This window comes from Oncorhynchus mykiss, chromosome 8 (genome assembly GCF_057628025.1).
Source record: "Oncorhynchus mykiss isolate SJ-2025 chromosome 8, ASM5762802v1, whole genome shotgun sequence".
Lineage (NCBI taxonomy): Eukaryota > Metazoa > Chordata > Actinopteri > Salmoniformes > Salmonidae > Oncorhynchus > Oncorhynchus mykiss.
In genome coordinates, this window is record NC_143029.1 from 10,328,641 (window position 1) to 10,346,338 (window position 17,698).

At 45.5% G+C, this 17,698-nt stretch overlaps 1 protein-coding gene across 3 annotated transcripts in view; it reads right to left on the reverse strand.

Annotated features, from left to right (window-relative positions):
* The window catches only part of kif26aa (kinesin family member 26Aa), a 168,869-nt gene that overhangs the window by 14,727 nt on the left and 136,444 nt on the right, over nucleotides 1–17,698 (reverse strand). For all 3 annotated transcript variants that reach the window (XM_090242540.1, XM_090242542.1, XM_090242543.1), the window contains 6 exons: nucleotides 13,760–13,853; nucleotides 11,475–11,737; nucleotides 10,408–10,591; nucleotides 5,668–5,827; nucleotides 4,682–4,844; nucleotides 592–3,739 (listed from right to left, as the gene is read on the reverse strand). In XM_090242540.1, coding sequence (XP_090098666.1) covers nucleotides 592–3,739; nucleotides 4,682–4,844; nucleotides 5,668–5,827; nucleotides 10,408–10,591; nucleotides 11,475–11,737; nucleotides 13,760–13,853 — 4,012 coding nt within the window. The remainder of the gene's footprint in view (nucleotides 1–591; nucleotides 3,740–4,681; nucleotides 4,845–5,667; nucleotides 5,828–10,407; nucleotides 10,592–11,474; nucleotides 11,738–13,759; nucleotides 13,854–17,698) is intronic.

The following is a 17,698-nucleotide window of genomic DNA, read 5'->3' on the forward strand; positions in this document are numbered from 1 at the left end:
AGACCCTATCTGTTGCTGTTATGAATTAAGGAGGATGGGCACATGAATCTGAATAGACCGAATTCTTGTTATGAGTGTACACTGCAGCCGGATACGCTGTCACTTCAGATACTACACTTGAATGGAGATTCATGACAATGCTAGGTGGAGTACATACTGTACATCGAAATATATATTCATAGGTTTAGGAAAAATAGATATTTAAATGTGAGATATCCATGTGCAAGGCAAATTCATACATGATATTAGAGTGAATGAATACATGCATTCTTACTCGCTTCAGCATGCATGCAATGTTGTATTTAGCACCAGGGTTGTCACCTAGCAACGCTTTTCAATAGAATATAAATAATCTACTAGTGAGAAAACTAGAGAAAATATTGTATTTATATTTTATTTTACAGATTTCACAGAAAAGTTATATCACTATTTTAATATGTATATTGTTAAATTGGAATATTGTGGGGCGCTAAATGAAATAACATTACACTTATTTCACAAGTACAACTTTATGAGATCATGAGTGGTGATTGATGTGGTATAGCTGTCTGGATATTGTTACAGAACTCTCTCAGTGTAACTAATACTCACCATTGCCTCTCTTCTTGGGTGATTTAGACACTCTACTCCTATTAGAGGTGGACACCCCGCTCTCGCTCATGGAGTCGTGGGCTGACGAGGCACTGCCTGTGGTCTCGCTGTCCCGGATCATGCTCTCATACCCACTGCTGCCCCCGCTGTGGTAGAAGAGCGCAGTACGCCCCATGGCCGGTGGAAGCTCCCCACTGAGCACACTGCTATTGTCACTACCGTGCCCGCTGCTGTAACGCTGGGGCCTCCGCGGGGCTGTGATCTTGCTATAGGGCGAGGGCAACGGCGTGCTGACAGGGGATCCGCTGACGCTTGCCCCGCTATCGTTGGCATTGTCCCCTGAACCCCTGCTTAGATGTTTCCTTGGGCTTCCCGCCACAAGCTCACTAACTCGGCTATTGGCAGCCCGGATGGCCTGCTTGGTGCCCATGATAGTGCCCCTGCCAGGCTTGCCATTACCATTGGTCCCTGCCAAAGAACGAGCTGGAGGTTTCCCCGTTGGAGGTAGGCTGGCATTGCGTGCGGTTGGCGCATCATCAGATTTGGTGGAGTAGTTAAGGGTCTTGGAACTGCTGGCAGACAAGGTTCTAGCCTTTGATCCACTGGCAACTATGGCCCTGGGGTTGACATTAGCTTTGAGCTGTCCCAACTTGCTTGACGTCGCAAATGTGGTAGAGGAAGGTGGAGAGGTAGCAGTGGATATGGAAGTAGTGGAGGTGGGAACCCCAAGTTTTGGCACTGATCTATTGGATTTTCCATTGTCTCCTAAACTAATGCCACTATTCTCTCTCGACAGGCCAGGTCTGGACCTCACTGAGATTAGACTGTCACTTCTCTCCAAGGACATTAGGCTACCATAGTACCTTCCAGAATCGCCTTTGGCTCCTCGTGTCTTCAGGCTTGACGCTGTCTTAGCTGAGCCATGGTCAGCCTTCAAGCTGGATGTTTTGTAGCTAAACAAATCCCCTCTGAATCGAACGTCAAATTCCTCCTCGGATACTGATGTTTTAGGCAATGAGGACCTTGCAGCGTCGCTGGCTGCCCTTAAGGCACTAGGAGATAAGACTATCCTTGTCTTTTGATCAAGGCTTGATTTGCGAACAGGTGGAGCAGGAGGAGAGATAGAGCCGGACTTTGGAAGCATGCTGCTTTTCTGTCCATTTGCCTTCTTTCCCAAAGAGGAGAATCTCAGACTACCACTACCATCGCGGCCCCATTTTGATTCAGGGGAACTGTGGGGGACTGACACTGTGCCAAGAGTGGTGGCGCCTCGCCTGAGCTGTGGCATCCTGCTCATGGTCTCTGCTTTCTTGCTGCTGGACTTTTCACAACCGTCTACCACCCTCTGAGTCGAGGAGGATACCTGTGCTTTCGGCGGTCGAGGTACACTGTTGCTGTTTCCTCCCGGCTTCCTGGAAGGGAGGCCACTCACGCCATTTCTGGGTGGCTTACTCGCCACAGTGGATTCAGTCGCTCTAGGATCCGAATGGCCGCCCCCTCGCAACCAGAGATCATCTTGCTTGCCTTCCTGCCTGCTGCAGCTTGGGGCAACTGATGAGGTAGGTTTGGTTTTCCTGGGAAGACTGGAGTGAACAGCATGGTGTGGGATCTGAGAAGAGGCTGAGGTGTTCAGAGTGTTTGCTCTGAGAGATGCTTTGGTAGAGTCAGGAGAAGGTGGGCACTTAGTTAGGGAGAGCTTGCTTGGGGTTGCGGGGTCACTGTCCAACTCAGAGAAGCAGACACCACTGTCATTTAGGGAGCTCTTGGTACCATGCTGCAAGAACGGCTCCCTACGGAATATACCAGGGGAGGACAATATGGAGGTGTTCTCCGGTACCATGCACTTAGCCCTCTGTAAGAATCTACTTGTCGAATGGGTGCCGTCGCTCTCCAAGGAGCACACGCTCACTTCACTCGGCCAGGAGCCAATGGAAGACTGTCTGCTACCATGATGGGCAAACATCTCCTCCTGTGAGGCTGAGCTCACCCCAGATTGACACTCTTGAGCCGTGTAAGCATCAAATTCATCGTTGATGCTGCTAATGATGCTGACAGGACGGGAGCCTGAGGCCAGGGCCTGAAGGGAGCAGTCACTATTAAAGCTGATGATGCTGGAGGGCCGCCCATTGTCTGGGACCAGTCCTATGGGTAGGTCCTCCACAACTGTGAACACCAGCTCGTCTTCCCCATTCAGCTCCACGGGTTGCTGCAGGGTGATCGTGGTCCTCAGGACATCTCTCTCCAGGCATCTGCCCCTCAATGCTGACCGAAGGTGGCTCATCTCCATGGGACTCCTGCCATGATGGGCCCTCTCCAGGACCGGGGACCCCCCATGTTGTCCTTGCCTTAGGGCCTGCTGACTCATGCCCACAGGGGGTGCGCGGCAGATAGCATCCAGGCCCTGAGAGGGTGTTCTGGAGGATCTTGGCAAAGAAGGAGAGGCAGAAGGCTTAGGTACAGTAGGCCCTTTGTTGAGGTAGACCTTCTCTCGCACCACAGGCTCTGAGTCTTGCAACAAAACGCTGGGCTTAACCACGCAGGCCAGAACCTTCTCCCCATCTGCACTTGTCCGTTTGTGACTCTCTGGGACTCCTCCATCTAAGGACAATTTGGAATGTTCCTGCTCAGACTTAGCGGGAGCTGTGTTGGTGGTTGTTGTGCTAACGAGAGGCTTTTGGGAGGGGGATTTAACAGTCTTGGGGGACACAGTCTCCTCTGGGCTATTGGTCCTTTGGGCTATTTGTGCCCCTTTGCCCTCCCCAGTGAAGGCAGCTGGGCCCTCGCTGCCATCAATGCACTCCAGTCTCTCTTGGAGCTCAGCAAACGTGTCGCACTTGAAGTATTCCACCTCCGGGCGTTGGGTGTCTTTCCCGCGCTTCCTGTTCAGCGAGGGGATGATCGGAACAAAGGAAGGTGGGCCCTCATTGTCGCTGAGCTCTCTGTCTGAAATGGTGGCCCCACCAGGCCCGATGTAGATGACCGTGTCGCAGGAGTGCTCACTGCTGGATGAATAGTCCGGGTCACTGGACAGCAATGTGGGCATATCGGGGTCAAGAGCCACGGTTCGTGGGTGGAAGGGTCTCAAGTGTGGCTTGCGGATTCGTCCCTCTTCGCAGGAACTCTCGCCACCAGAGGAGCTGGATGCATACTGTAAGCAGGAGAGAGAACACACATTCAAATCTTGTCTGCGGTAGGGATTCAATAGCTGAATTATAAACAGTGTTCAATTCCTAGACTTTTCAATTTATTGGAACCCAATACCATTCAAGGTTAAAAGTGCAAACCAAAGGCTACATGAAAATGTATGTAAAAAATAATTTGATGTATCCTATGGTGTCCTGATCTATAAAATATAAGTAGATGCTGTCAATCTGCCTAATTATGTTGAAGGTAATGCTTTCCAAATCTCAGGGCATATATTGGATGCTCTTTAGTATTGATTACATGACATAAGACACTGAGAAAATGATCGCTGTAGCAGCCCTTCCTTTGGAAGAAATACAGATGAGCTGAATAGATTTAATTATTTCTATGGCAGAGTCATTATTACCCTGGGAAATCATTCAAACAATTCAGACATTCTCTAATTGAGCGATACCAAAGGATGCTTGAGGAATAAAGTCTGTATCTATGAAGACCATGCAAAGAATGTAATATGAATGTATTGATCCAAATCTCAATGGATGCAAGACCCAATACTCACGTACACATTCTGGATACAGATGACCGCACTCTCACACACACTTTAATTCAAAACATAACCCACTGGGCACAGACGTCAGTTCAACATCCAGTTTTGATTTACATTTTTGATTGAGTTGTCAACTAATGTGAATTCAATGTGAAATCAACCAAAAATGTCAACCTGTCATTGGATTTAGGTTCAAATGTAGGTTTTTTAATTAGGTTTAGTTTTTTTTTTAAATACAAAGTTCCCTTACCATGATGACTTGATTACTTTTTTCAAATCCAATCAGTTTTCCATATCAATTCAACGTCGTCACACTGACTTTATTGGTTGAAATGATTTGGAAACAGCATTGATTCAACCAGTAGGAAGCCTTGAAATAGGTTGTTTATATGTTACTACCTTGGATTTCTTCTTCCTCATGCGGTGGATACGCGAGGCCAGCTGCACAGTGGTGAGCGTCTCCATGTAATTGGTTGGTGAGTCAGAGATGTGTGCTATCATGGTGGTTCGGCAGTTGATGTTGCCCAGAGACTCCCTCAGCAACATGGTGAGCTTGCTATCCCTGAATAATACATCAGAGATCCCCTCGTTAGTCCCCCAAAAAAGGACCAGCACCAGATCCTTGTAGCCATAACTCACTCCCCTCTAAACCTCCCAGGATCACAGCAACCATTCCTAATTGTACCAAAGGATTAGGCATAGACAGGCAAACGGCGGCGGGAACGAGATCTCATTTACCATTTTCAACTACCACTTTCCGTTTCAACTACCTTCTCATGTTCTGTCTGTAAGTAGGGCAATTTGTGAAAGGTTCCATGAAAACTAGTTTTAAATAGACAAGAAACATTTTCATTAAGCCCACCCTACTCTATACTGTGTATAAATAAAGCTGATCTTGTCTGAGACTCAAGTAAAAACATCTCATTCCACATATTCCTTTTCACAGACTCAAATCTTCTATATTACAATCCAAACCCCCTCATCTCATTGAAGCCAGAATACACCCTTTTGCTGAACCATAACACTGTCAATAATTTCCCACGTTGGTGCTTCGCTAATTCCCTCAACTTCTCTCTCATCCAAACAGGCTAATAGGGCTTCATAGATTATTCCTGTCAGGTGGGAAGAACAATGGAGAGAGATAAAACGGCCATGACACAAAGCCAGACACACAGACACAATGCAGACACATTCAGATTGGCATTGTGAAAAAAACAATTATTCACGAGCATCTGAATGTGTTTGTCCCTCGTCTCAGACATACCTGTAGGGTACGTTGAAAAAATATCATATTCAAGAGCGTTAGTCCCTCGTTTTCAGACATACCTGTAGGGTACGTGAAAAATCTTTATTCACTAGCGTTTGTCCCTCATGTTCAGACATACCTGTAGGGTACGTGCTTGGCCCCATTGGCCAGGGCGAGGATGACGTTTCCCAGAGCAGAGAGCGACAGACACTGGCCTCCACCTCCTTCCCGAGTCCGACGTATGTCTGTCTCACAGCTGCCCAGATCCAGCAGGTGCAGACGACTGCGGCCGCCAGACACTTTATGAGAGAGGGAGAAAACAGCAGAGACAGACAGACAGACAGAAAGACAGAAAGAGATAGAGAGAGAGAGAGAGAGAGAGAGAGAGAGAGAGAGAGAGAGAGAGAGAGAGAGAGAGAGAGAGAGAGAGAGAGAGAGAGAGAGAGAGAGAGAGAGAGGGAGAGAGAGAGAGAGAGGGAGAGAGAGAGAGAGAGAGGTAAATTGAGAGAAAAAGAGGAGAGATGGGGGCCTCCCGGGTGTGGCAGTGGTTTAAGGTGGTCTCTGTGCCCCCAGAGACTCTGGGTTCGCAGCCGTCCGTGACCGGGAGGCCCATGGGTCGGCGCACAATTGGCCTAGCGTCGTCCGGGTTAGGGAGGGTTTGGCCGGCAGGGATATCCTTGTCTCATCGCACACTAGCGACCTGATCAGCGTGTACTGCACCAAGGCCCGCCACAGGAGTCGCTAGTGCGCGATGAGACAAGGATACAGTGTTTCCTCTGATACATTGGTGCGGCTGGCTTCCGGGTTGGATGCGCGCTGTGTTAAGAAGCAGTGCGGCTTGGTTGGGTTGTGTTTCGGAGGACGCATGGCTCTCGACCTTCGTCTCTCCCGACCCCGTTTGGGAGTTGTAGCGATGAGACAAGACAGTAACAACTAACAATTAGATACACAATGACAAAGCAAAAAATGTTTTTTATAAATGTTTGCTAATTCCTTAAAAATAAAAACATGAAGTATCACATTTACATAAGTATTCAGACCCTTTAATCAGTACTTTGTTGAAGCACCTTACAGCCTTGAGTCTTCTTGGGTATGGCACTGCAAGCTTGGCACACCTGTATTTGGGGAGATTCGAGCTCTGTCTGGTTGGATGGGGAGAGTTGCTGAACAGCTATTTTCAGGTCTCTCCAGAGATATTTGATCAGGTTCATGCCCGGGCTCTGGCTGGGTCACTCAAGGACATTCATAGACTTGTGCCAAAGCCACTCCTGTGTTGTCTTGTCTGTGTGCTTAGGGTCGTTGTCCTGTTGGAAGGTGAACCTTCGACCAGTCTGAGGTCCTGAACAGGTTTTCATCAAGGATCTCTCTGTACTTTGCTCCGTTCATCTTTCCCTCGATCCTGACTAGTCTCCCAGTTCCTGCCGCTGAAAAACATCCCCACAGCATGAGGCTGCCACCACCATGCTTCCCTGTAGGGATGGTGCCAGGTTTCTTCCAGACATGACATTTGGCATTCAGGCCAAAGAGTTCAATCTTGGTTTCATCAGACCAGAGAATTTAGTTTCTCATGGTCTAAGAGTCTTTAGGTGCCTTTTGGCAAACTCCAAGCGGGCTGTCTTGCCTTTCACTGAGGAGTGGTTTCCTTCTGGCCGCTCTATTATAAAGGCCTGATTGCTGAAGTGCTGCAGAGATGGTTGTCCTTCTGTAAGGAACTCTAGAGCTCTGTCAGAGTGACCATTGGGTTCTTGGTCACCTCCCTGACCAAAAGCCCTTCTCCCCCGATTGCTCAGTTTGGCCGGGTGGCCAGTTCTAGGAAAAGTCTTGGTGGTTCCAAACTTCTTCCATTTAAGAATGATGGAGGCCACTGTGTTCTCGGGGACCTTTAATGCTGCAGACATTTTTTGGTATCCTTCCCCAGATCTGTGCTTTGACATAATCCTTTCTTTGAGCTCTACGGACAATTCCTTCGACCTCATGGCTTATAGGGTATTGTGTGTAGATTGCTGAGGATTTTTTAAAATTTAATTTAATACATTTTAGAATAAGGCTAACGTAACAAAATGTGGAAAAAGTCCAGGGCTCTGAATACTTTCCGAAGGCACTGTACTTGGCTGTCACAACAACAAATTATTTGCATGATACTTATTCTGCCACTAATTTGTTACCCGACCTGCTAACACTGACAGTAAAGCTAGGAAAGCTGTTGCATTATACTTATTCTGCCACTAATTTGTTACCCGACCTGCTAACACTGACAGTAAAGCTAGGAAAGCTGTTGCATTATACTCATTCTGCCACTAATTTGTTACCCGACCTGCTAACACTGACCGTAAAGCTAGGAAAGCTGTTGCATTATACTCATTCTGCCACTAATTTGTTACCCGACCTGCTAACACTGACCGTAAAGCTAGGAAAGCTGTTGCATTATACTCATTCTGCCACTAATTTGTTACCCGACCTGCTAACACTGACCGTAAAGCTAGGAAAGCTGTTGCATTATACTTACATCACTGTTTCTTTAGCTTTTTCACCGGTTAGCTGACGTTAGCTGTCTAACGTTTAACTTAATCTCGATCTAATTCGCTACTCTCAGATATGTCAAGTAACTACTTCCAGTCTTTTCCTGCCCTTGGACGGTCTAAGTATTTAGAAAATATGATTCTTGTTGGCTTGCCTATATGTCCTTTCATCTTGCCCCAGACCAGCTGGGGAGACAACCCTACCAAATGACCGAAACCAGCGAAACCAGCGGAATATCCAGGTTTGCATAAATAGCCAAATGCAGAATAATATTAATATTATTTTTTTGTTAGTTCACAGCTCACTATTCCTTACTACAAGATGATTAGCAATCTTTATGCAATACACATAGCTAGTTAGATACAAACAAGTGTTACGAATTTACCAGTGATGAAGTGCTTCGAACACACGTATAAATGTATTGAGTAACTGGAGCCCACAGCTTTCCATCAACATTGCGGCGAATAGCCTGAAACCATGAGGTTTGTCTAACCTGGTCCTTGGGAAGTTGAGGAAACTTAATTTGGTGGTGTTTTCTCCTACTATTGTTCAAACAAAAACAATATGGAATAGCTTTCCGGCATCTTAAGAGCAGGGTTAGTTAGATAGTTGGAGAAAATCTGTTGGGATAGGCTCTTTGACTGATAATGGAGACATACATTCCATGCGACAGTCTAGCTGTTCATGTTAACATTTTTACGTTTAGAATCCAAGTGTTTTTTTGGTATGATGTCATTTGTTGATTAAGACGACATGGAATTATATTAAAATGACCAATCAAGCATATACAAATTGTTTGTAGAATGTAAAAAAAAACAAAAAACAGCCGTTGTCGAGTTATGATTAAAGTAGGCAATTTAACAAAGGAGTGAAGGGAGTACCCTACGGCTGTATCCTACTCTGGGCGTGGTCACGTTATGCCTTGCCTCGCCGTGTGTATCTATGAATCAAGAGTTATGGACAGTCGGCTCAGAAGTGACAATCAAAAAGGCTCGCACTTTCGGGGGGCTAACTGCTCACATATAAAATACATAGTTATGGTTGAGAGGACAGATTCCTTCCCATTTGAGCTCATCTAGGTCAGTGGTATGAAAACTTTGACTCATATCATTAAGAGTAACCCGAACGGTGTCCTGATTTAATACAGTGGTGGGGTTGAAGATTAACCTAGCGTCAGCAAGATTTACATTCCCCTGCGCTCCAGAGTGACAACCCTCCCCGGAACCCGGGAATTGCAAACTAGCCTCCCCTTTTATGTGCCGCTCTATAAACATTCCCAGAAAGAGGACTCAAGCCTCATTACCTATTGAAATGTATTCTGGCTCCGGACAGCGTGTGCCGTGTCTACCCCCGCATTGCAGCGAAGGGAGTGTGAAATACTAATGACAGCAGCTAATGTAGAGGATGCGGCGATGACAGGTAGGCTAGGGCAGCGTATAATGAAAATGAGCTAGCCTTCCTTGTTAGTATTCCTGTTAAGGCCTTATCAGCAACTCCAAATGAAGCTAATTAATACAAGTTGGATTGGAAAAAAAGAGCAAGAGAGAGAGAGAGGAAGAGCTAGAGAGAGAGGAAGAGCGGGAGAGAGAGAGATAATAGACTTGCTGGATGGCCTAGCCTTTCCAGCAGGCCTTAACATACTAATGATGCATGTGAAATATGTTCTCCAGATAAAAGGGCAAGGGTTTTTCATTGTGCTGATCAGAGTGGTTCCTTTGAGCGTCGAGCAAATTAAAGACGTCATTATCTTTCAAAGGTTTATCTGCATCAATATGGTGGTCAATGTGGAGCTCCAGATCAATATTTAACATCACATGAATAAGACACCATATTTAACTGTCATCACATGAATAAGACACCATATTTAACTGTCTTCACATGAATAAGACACCATATTTAGCTGTCATCACATGAATAAGACACCATATTTAACTGTCATCACATGAATAAGACACCATATTTAACTGTCATCACATGAATAAGACACCATATTTAGCTGTCATCACATGAATAAGACACCATATTTAACTGTCATCACATGAACAAGACACCATATTTAGCTGTCATCACATGAATAAGACACCATATTTAACTGTCATCCTCCTTCATTATGTAACCTCTGATGACTGATGAAATTCATACATGGGTAGACTGCATATTGAATGTCAAATTAACTCGCTAGAAAAAGTTTTGCTTGCCCAGTGTGCTCTGGAGGGTTTACACTATCTGGGCAATTCCATTGGTTGAATAGTGCCAGGCAAAAACAAATACCTATTTGACCCAGGTGTACTAAGTGCACACACCAGACCAACCATCCCCAACTTCTCCCCCGACACACAGCCACCGGCACCCTACTCACTTCCTCCTTTGACACTCTTCTCCATGCGGTACTGGTAGATGTGGAGGGTGAAGAGCATGTGGGAGTTTCTCCTCTCCTCCTCATCGCAGTGAGGGCGGCTGGTGCTTCGTGCCTCCAGGGCTGTGTCCAGAAAGTAGGCTGCCCGCTCTGCAGTGGCCGCACGCAACTCACTCTGGTTCTGTAGCTGAGGGGGGGAAGAGAGACGAAAAATGAGGGAGACTGAACGAAAGAGAGGAAAAGAGACAACTCATACTAATACTATTGAGACTAGTACTGTACCTCCTACTGTTCCTGCTGTTGTAAAAGCTTTTCATGCCAATAAAACCCTTTGAATTGAATTGAGAGAGTGAGAGAGAGAGAGAGAGAAAGAAATAAAGAGAGAGAGAGTGCACGAGAGAGAAAGAGGGAGGTACAGAGAGAGTTGCTAGAAAGGTAAAGACAGAGAGAGAGAGAAAATGGGAGATGAATTAAGAGAGTAAGAGAGACTCCCACACAGACACATAATGAACGAGATGAAAGAGAGAGAGAGACACAAACAGGTGAGAAAAGAACATGTGAGAGACGGACAGGGAAATAAAGACAGACAGCCATAGACATGAAGAAAGAAAAGAAGAGAGGGGGTGGGGGGGGGGGGGGGGGGGGAGAGTGAAATGAGAGAGATGAAAAGAGACTGCATTAGAAGGGTCTAGCTAATTGGGCGAACAGCACACATTTCTGGCCCGGCGGAGGGAGTCTCCTGGGTGATCAGGAGGTCAGATATGCGCACAAAGGGAGGGAGAGGTGAGAGAGAGAGAGGGTCCAGGGAGGGAGAGAGGTTGTCTGAGGAACTCAGGTGGAAGCGGCATCACAAGAGCCCAGGTAGCTAAAGAATTGAAGCATTCAATGACGGGTGATTTATTGTTGAGAAAGGAGCACACAACGTAAGCACAAATTCTAGATATTAAGTCAGAATATAGCTGAACATAGCCTATGCTAGGTTTGTCACAAACTATTAAAATGCTTTCTCTAGAGCTCCCCACCCAAAGCCAACACACACACACACTCCCACTAGCCAACGAGCTCCGTACCTGTGACCCACAGATGGGGTCCTCGCGCAGGTACACCCCCGGAGACTGGCCATCCTGCAGGCTGCCTGTGGACACATTGGACAGCAGGTCGGTCAGCGCCTCGTCCCGGCCGGAGATCTCCACGGCGGACACGCGGACCGAGAAGCGTGCCCCGGCCTTCTCCTTGCGTTCCTCGATGAGCTTGAAGAGCCAGGAGATGGCGCAGGGAGCCACACCCAGGCTCTGTGTGGAGCAGTCCCGACCAATCATGGTGTACGTCTTACCTGTGGAGGAGGGTTCAGAGGTTATTTGAGGTGGTGAGTGGTGCGCTTGTTATACTTGTTGGGTTGTTTTCTCAGACATGGACTAAGCCTATAGTTTTGGTCTAAAAGGCATGTTCAACTGAGATTCTCCATTGACAGTGCATCTTAGTCCTTGGCTAGACTAAATCTGTGTCCTGTAAACCTGCCTGTCAGATTTTAAGTCTGCTCTCCAAAACAGCAGGGGGGCAGGTAGCCTAGTGGTTAAAGCATTGGACTAATAACCGAAAGGTTGGAAGATCAAATCCCTGCGCTGACAAGGTAAACATCTGTTGTTCTGCCCCTGAACAAGGCAGTTAACCCACTGGTCCTAGGCCATCATTGAAAATAAGAATTTGTTCTTAACTGACTTGCCTAGTTAAATAAAGGTTAAAAAAAACTGTCAAAGGTTACTTATTACTTATTTGTTCAGAAATGAAATAGCTAGATGAAATAGGAATAGACACATCAAAAACAGGTTTATGAGTGCAGTCTGCTGTTGAAGTAGATAAAAGACAGGGTTGACAAAATGTTTTAACCCAATGAGTCCCACCGTATCGCCGGGGCATCTTTAGGCTTCGAACCCATTTTAAACCGTGTGTGTTTGAGCTACAGACTACTGGGTTCTACCATTTGATGAGTCTATTTCTCGTGCATCCGTAGATAGCGACCATGTGTAGTCTGTGTGATTAACGGGAGATGAGCTAGAGCGGTGTTTGTGAGACAAGAGCGGATCCCGAAGGGGACCGGGTCGGGTCTTTCATACAAAAAACGTCTATAGAGTCTGAATGGTTTGAGCTACAAACTATTAAAGCTATCTAAGCTAATCTATGAAAAGCTGAGACTATCACGAACACACACATGTTTTGCTCTATGATGCTCACCAGCTACACAAGACTCGTTAGGAGGTAAGGGGTTCTCAGGACATAGTGTCTATAATACTGTAACAAGCTCACATAGTTGCTGTCACAAACTCCAAATTCCACACAGTTGTCATTGACTAGTTGGATATAAATTTCCCAGAGAGCAAACCATTTCTGTAACTACAACATTCATATAAATACATTTCTACCTGGTTTTTGGTTTGGTGGACCTTGTTCTTCTATTCATATCCAGAAAAGTAATGAATGCAACTGTTTATGTCAAATTATTTTGTGTTCTACTTACAGCCCTGGTTGTCCTGAAAAGAACATGGTAAAACACTTCATCGTGAGGCTAAGTGTAGAGGCTGGACATGGAGAAAAACCAACGTCAGATAAATGAAATACTGGAATCTCGTGACTAATAGGGTTAAGTGAAGTCTGGGGATGTGGATCAAATATAAATATGTGTAGCAGTAAAAGAAGTAACAGCAGAAGTAGAAGTTAACAAACAACACGGGAGATCTGAAGTCCTCATCAGTGGGTTTGGCAGACCTACACAGCCGGAGGAGAAACAAAGGACTAGATAAAAGGACAGACTGGTCTAACAACCAGATGGAAAACAAGGGCACTTTACATTCTGCATGAAGCTCTTTCTCTCTCTCTTTTTCCCACTCTCAAAAAAACGTGCGCGCGAGCACACACACACACACACACACACACACACATCCTACAACATTGTACTGAAGTGGCCGCTGCCTTCCTTCTCTCTGCCTGTCCTTCAAAGCTCTCCACACAAACTCAAAGAGGGCTTTAAAATAAGGCAGACAAAACAAAAGGGGATTCTCCATCTCTCTGCTCTATTGTAAACAATCATTGGGACTCCCACCAGGAAATGAAATCCGTGAAGTGGTTTCCTAATGGGAAAGGGGGGTAGGGACCCACAATGGTTGAGTCAATTAAAACAGGGACCTCTGTTCAGTCAGTCATCTAGTTTGTTTCTTGAGGTGTGAAAACAGGAAATTAAACTGTTTGAAACATTAATGGGCCGTCATTCGTTATTTCAAGGGCATATATGTGTGTGTGTGTGTGTGTGTGTGTGTGTGTGTGTGTGTGTGTGTGTGTGTGTGTGTGTGTGTGGTCATACCGAGGTTGGCATGGCCTAAGCAGAAGATGCAGCCGTCTGCACCGTTCACCACCGATTGGATGACCTCCGCCACCGTCCCCGAGCACACCTCAGCCTATCAGTAGAAAGCACAGATCATTTCAGCCAATGACAACACAGCATAGCACACCTCAGCCTATCAGTAGAAAGCACAGATAATTTCAGCCAACAACAACACAGCATATCACACCTCAGTGTGACTGAGTCTCTGCGTGCAGAGCATTGCTTGTGAGTTCAGATCATTTGACATCACAGGACATCCCAATAGCAAAGAGGCAAACACAACCAAGCAGGAAAAAAAAGCACAGCACCATGTCAAACTTACAAGGAGGGGCCATCTACAACCCTTTGAATGCATATCAAACATACAAGGAGGGGCCATCTACAACCCTTTGAATGCATATCAAACATACAAGGAGGGGCCATCATCAACCCTTTGAATGCATATCAAACATACAAGGAGGGGCCATCTACAACCCTTTGAATGCATATCAAACAAACAAGGAGGGGCCATCTACAACCCTTTGAATGCATATCAAACATACAAGGAGGGGCCATCTACAACCGTTTGAATGCATATCAAACATACAAGGAGGGGCCATCTACAACCGTTTGAATGCATATCAAACATACAAGGAGGGGCCATCTACAACCCTTTGAATGCATATCAAACATACAAGGAGGGGCCATCTACAACCCTTTGAATGCATATCAAACATACAAGGAGGGGCCATCTACAACCCTTTGAATGCATATCAAACATACAAGGAGGGGCCATCTACAACCCTTTGAATGCATATCAAACATACAAGGAGGGGCCATCTACAACCCTTTGAATGCATATCAAACATACAAGGAGGGGCCATCATCAACCCTTTGAATGCATATCAAACATACAAGGAGGGGCCATCTACAACCCTTTGAATGCATATCAAACAAACAAGGAGGGGCCATCTACAACCCTTTGAATGCATATCAAACATACAAGGAGGGGCCATCTACAACCCTTTGAATGCATATCAAACATACAAGGAGGGGCCATCTACAACCCTTTGAATGCATATCAAACATACAAGGAGGGGCCATCTGCAACCCTTTGAATGCATATCAAACAAACAAGGAGGGGCCATCTACAACCCTTTGAATGCATATCAAACATACAAGGAGGGGCCATCTACAACCCTTTGAATGCATATCAAACAAACAAGGAGGGGCCATCTACAACCCTTTGAATGCATATCAAACATACAAGGAGGGGCCATCATCAACCCTTTGAATGCATATCAAACATACAAGGAGGGGCCATCTACAACCCTTTGAATGCATATCAAACATACAAGGAGGGGCCATCATCAACCCTTTGAATGCATATCAAACATACAAGGAGGGGCCATCTACAACCCTTTGAATGCATATCAAACAAACAAGGAGGGGCCATCTACAACCCTTTGAATGCATATCAAACATACAAGGAGGGGCCATCTACAACCCTTTGAATGCATATCAAACATACAAGGAGGGGCCATCTACAACCCTTTGAATGCATATCAAACATACAAGGAGGGGCCATCTACAACCCTTTGAATGCATATCAAACATACAAGGAGGGGCCATCTACAACCCTTTGAATGCATATCAAACATACAAGGAGGGGCCATCTACAACCCTTTGAATGCATATCAAACATACAAGGAGGGGCCATCTACAACCCTTTGAATGCATATCAAACATACAAGGAGGGGCCATCTACAACCGTTTGAATGCATATCAAACATACAAGGAGGGGCCATCTACAACCCTTTGAATGCATATCAAACATACAAGGAGGGGCCATCTACAACCGTTTGAATGCATATCAAACATACAAGGAGGGGCCATCTACAACCGTTTGAATGCATATCAAACATACAAGGAGGGGCCATCTACAACCCTTTGAATGCATATCAAACATACAAGGAGGGGCCATCTACAACCGTTTGAATGCATATCAAACATACAAGGAGGGGCCATCATCAACCCTTTGAATGCATATCAAACATACAAGGAGGGGCCATCTACAACCGTTTGAATGCATATCAAACATACAAGGAGGGGCCATCTACAACCCTTTGAATGCATATCAAACATACAAGGAGGGGCCATCTACAACCGTTTGAATGCATATCAAACATACAAGGAGGGGCCATCTACAACCCTTTGAATGCATATCAAACATACAAGGAGGGGCCATCTACAACCCTTTGAATGCATATCAAACATACAAGGAGGGGCCATCTACAACCCTTTGAATGCATATCAAACATACAAGGAGGGGCCATCTACAACCCTTTGAATGCATATCAAACTTACAAGGAGGGGCCATCTACAACCGTTTGAATGCATATCAAACATACAAGGAGGGGCCACCTACAACCGTTTGAATGCATATCAAACATACAAGGAGGGGCCATCTACAACCCTTTGAATGCATATCAAACATACAAGGAGGGGCCATCTACAACCCTTTGAATGCATATCAAACATACAAGGAGGGGCCATCTACAACCGTTTGAATGCATATCAAACATACAAGGAGGGGCCATCTACAACCCTTTGAATGCATATCAAACATACAAGGAGGGGCCATCTACAACCCTTTGAATGCATATCAAACATACAAGGAGGGGGCATCTACAACCCTTTGAATGCATATCAAACATACAAGGAGGGGCCATCTACAACCCTTTGAATGCATATCAAACATACAAGGAGGGGCCATCTACAACCCTTTGAATGCATATCAAACATACAAGGAAGGGCCATCTACAACCCTTTGAATGCATATCAAACATACAAGGAGGGGCCATCTACAACCCTTTGAATGCATATCAAACATACAAGGAGGGGCCATCATCAACCCTTTGAATGCATATCAAACATACAAGGAGGGGCCATCATCAACCCTTTGAATGCATATCAAACATACAAGGAGGGGCCATCTACAACCCTTTGAATGCATATCAAACATACAAGGAGGGGCCATCTACAACCCTTTGAATGCATATCAAACAAACAAGGAGGGGCCATCTACAACCCTTTGAATGCATATCAAACAAACAAGGAGGGGCCATCTACAACCCTTTGAATGCATATCAAACAAACAAGGAGGGGCCATCATCAACCCTTTGAATGCATATCAAACATACAAGGAGGGGCCATCTGCAACCCTTTGAATGCATATCAAACATACAAGGAGGGGCCATCTACAACCCTTTGAATGCATATCAAACATACAAGGAGGGGCCATCTACAACCCTTTGAATGCATATCAAACAAACAAGGAGGGGCCATCTACAACCCTTTGAATGCATATCAAACAAACAAGGAGGGGCCATCATCAACCCTTTGAATGCATATCAAACATACAAGGAGGGGCCATCATCAACCCTTTGAATGCATATCAAACATACAAGGAGGGGCCATCTACAACCGTTTGAATGCATATCAAACATACAAGGAGGGGCCATCTACAACCCTTTGAATGCATATCAAACATACAAGGAGGGGCCATCTACAACCCTTTGAATGCATATCAAACATACAAGGAGGGGCCATCTACAACCCTTTGAATGCATATCAAACGCAAACACTTCTAAGACCTAAAAGCACTAGGGGCGAGAGTTCGTAGGTTGCAGTGTATTTCTACACGTTGCATCACGTTGCAAATCTCTCTTGGTTGTTTTAATATGAATGACCCGTCCACTGTATTCACTGTAGCAGAACTTACATATAGGGCAGCACATTGCAGCTATAGGGTCAGTGGTTTTCAACCTGTGGTCCGCTGATTTTTATTAATTCATTCCTTTAACGGTCGGAGTATTTATGGTATTACAAAGATTTTCTAATTCATTTTCACAATGCAATTGTTAATAATGATACAGA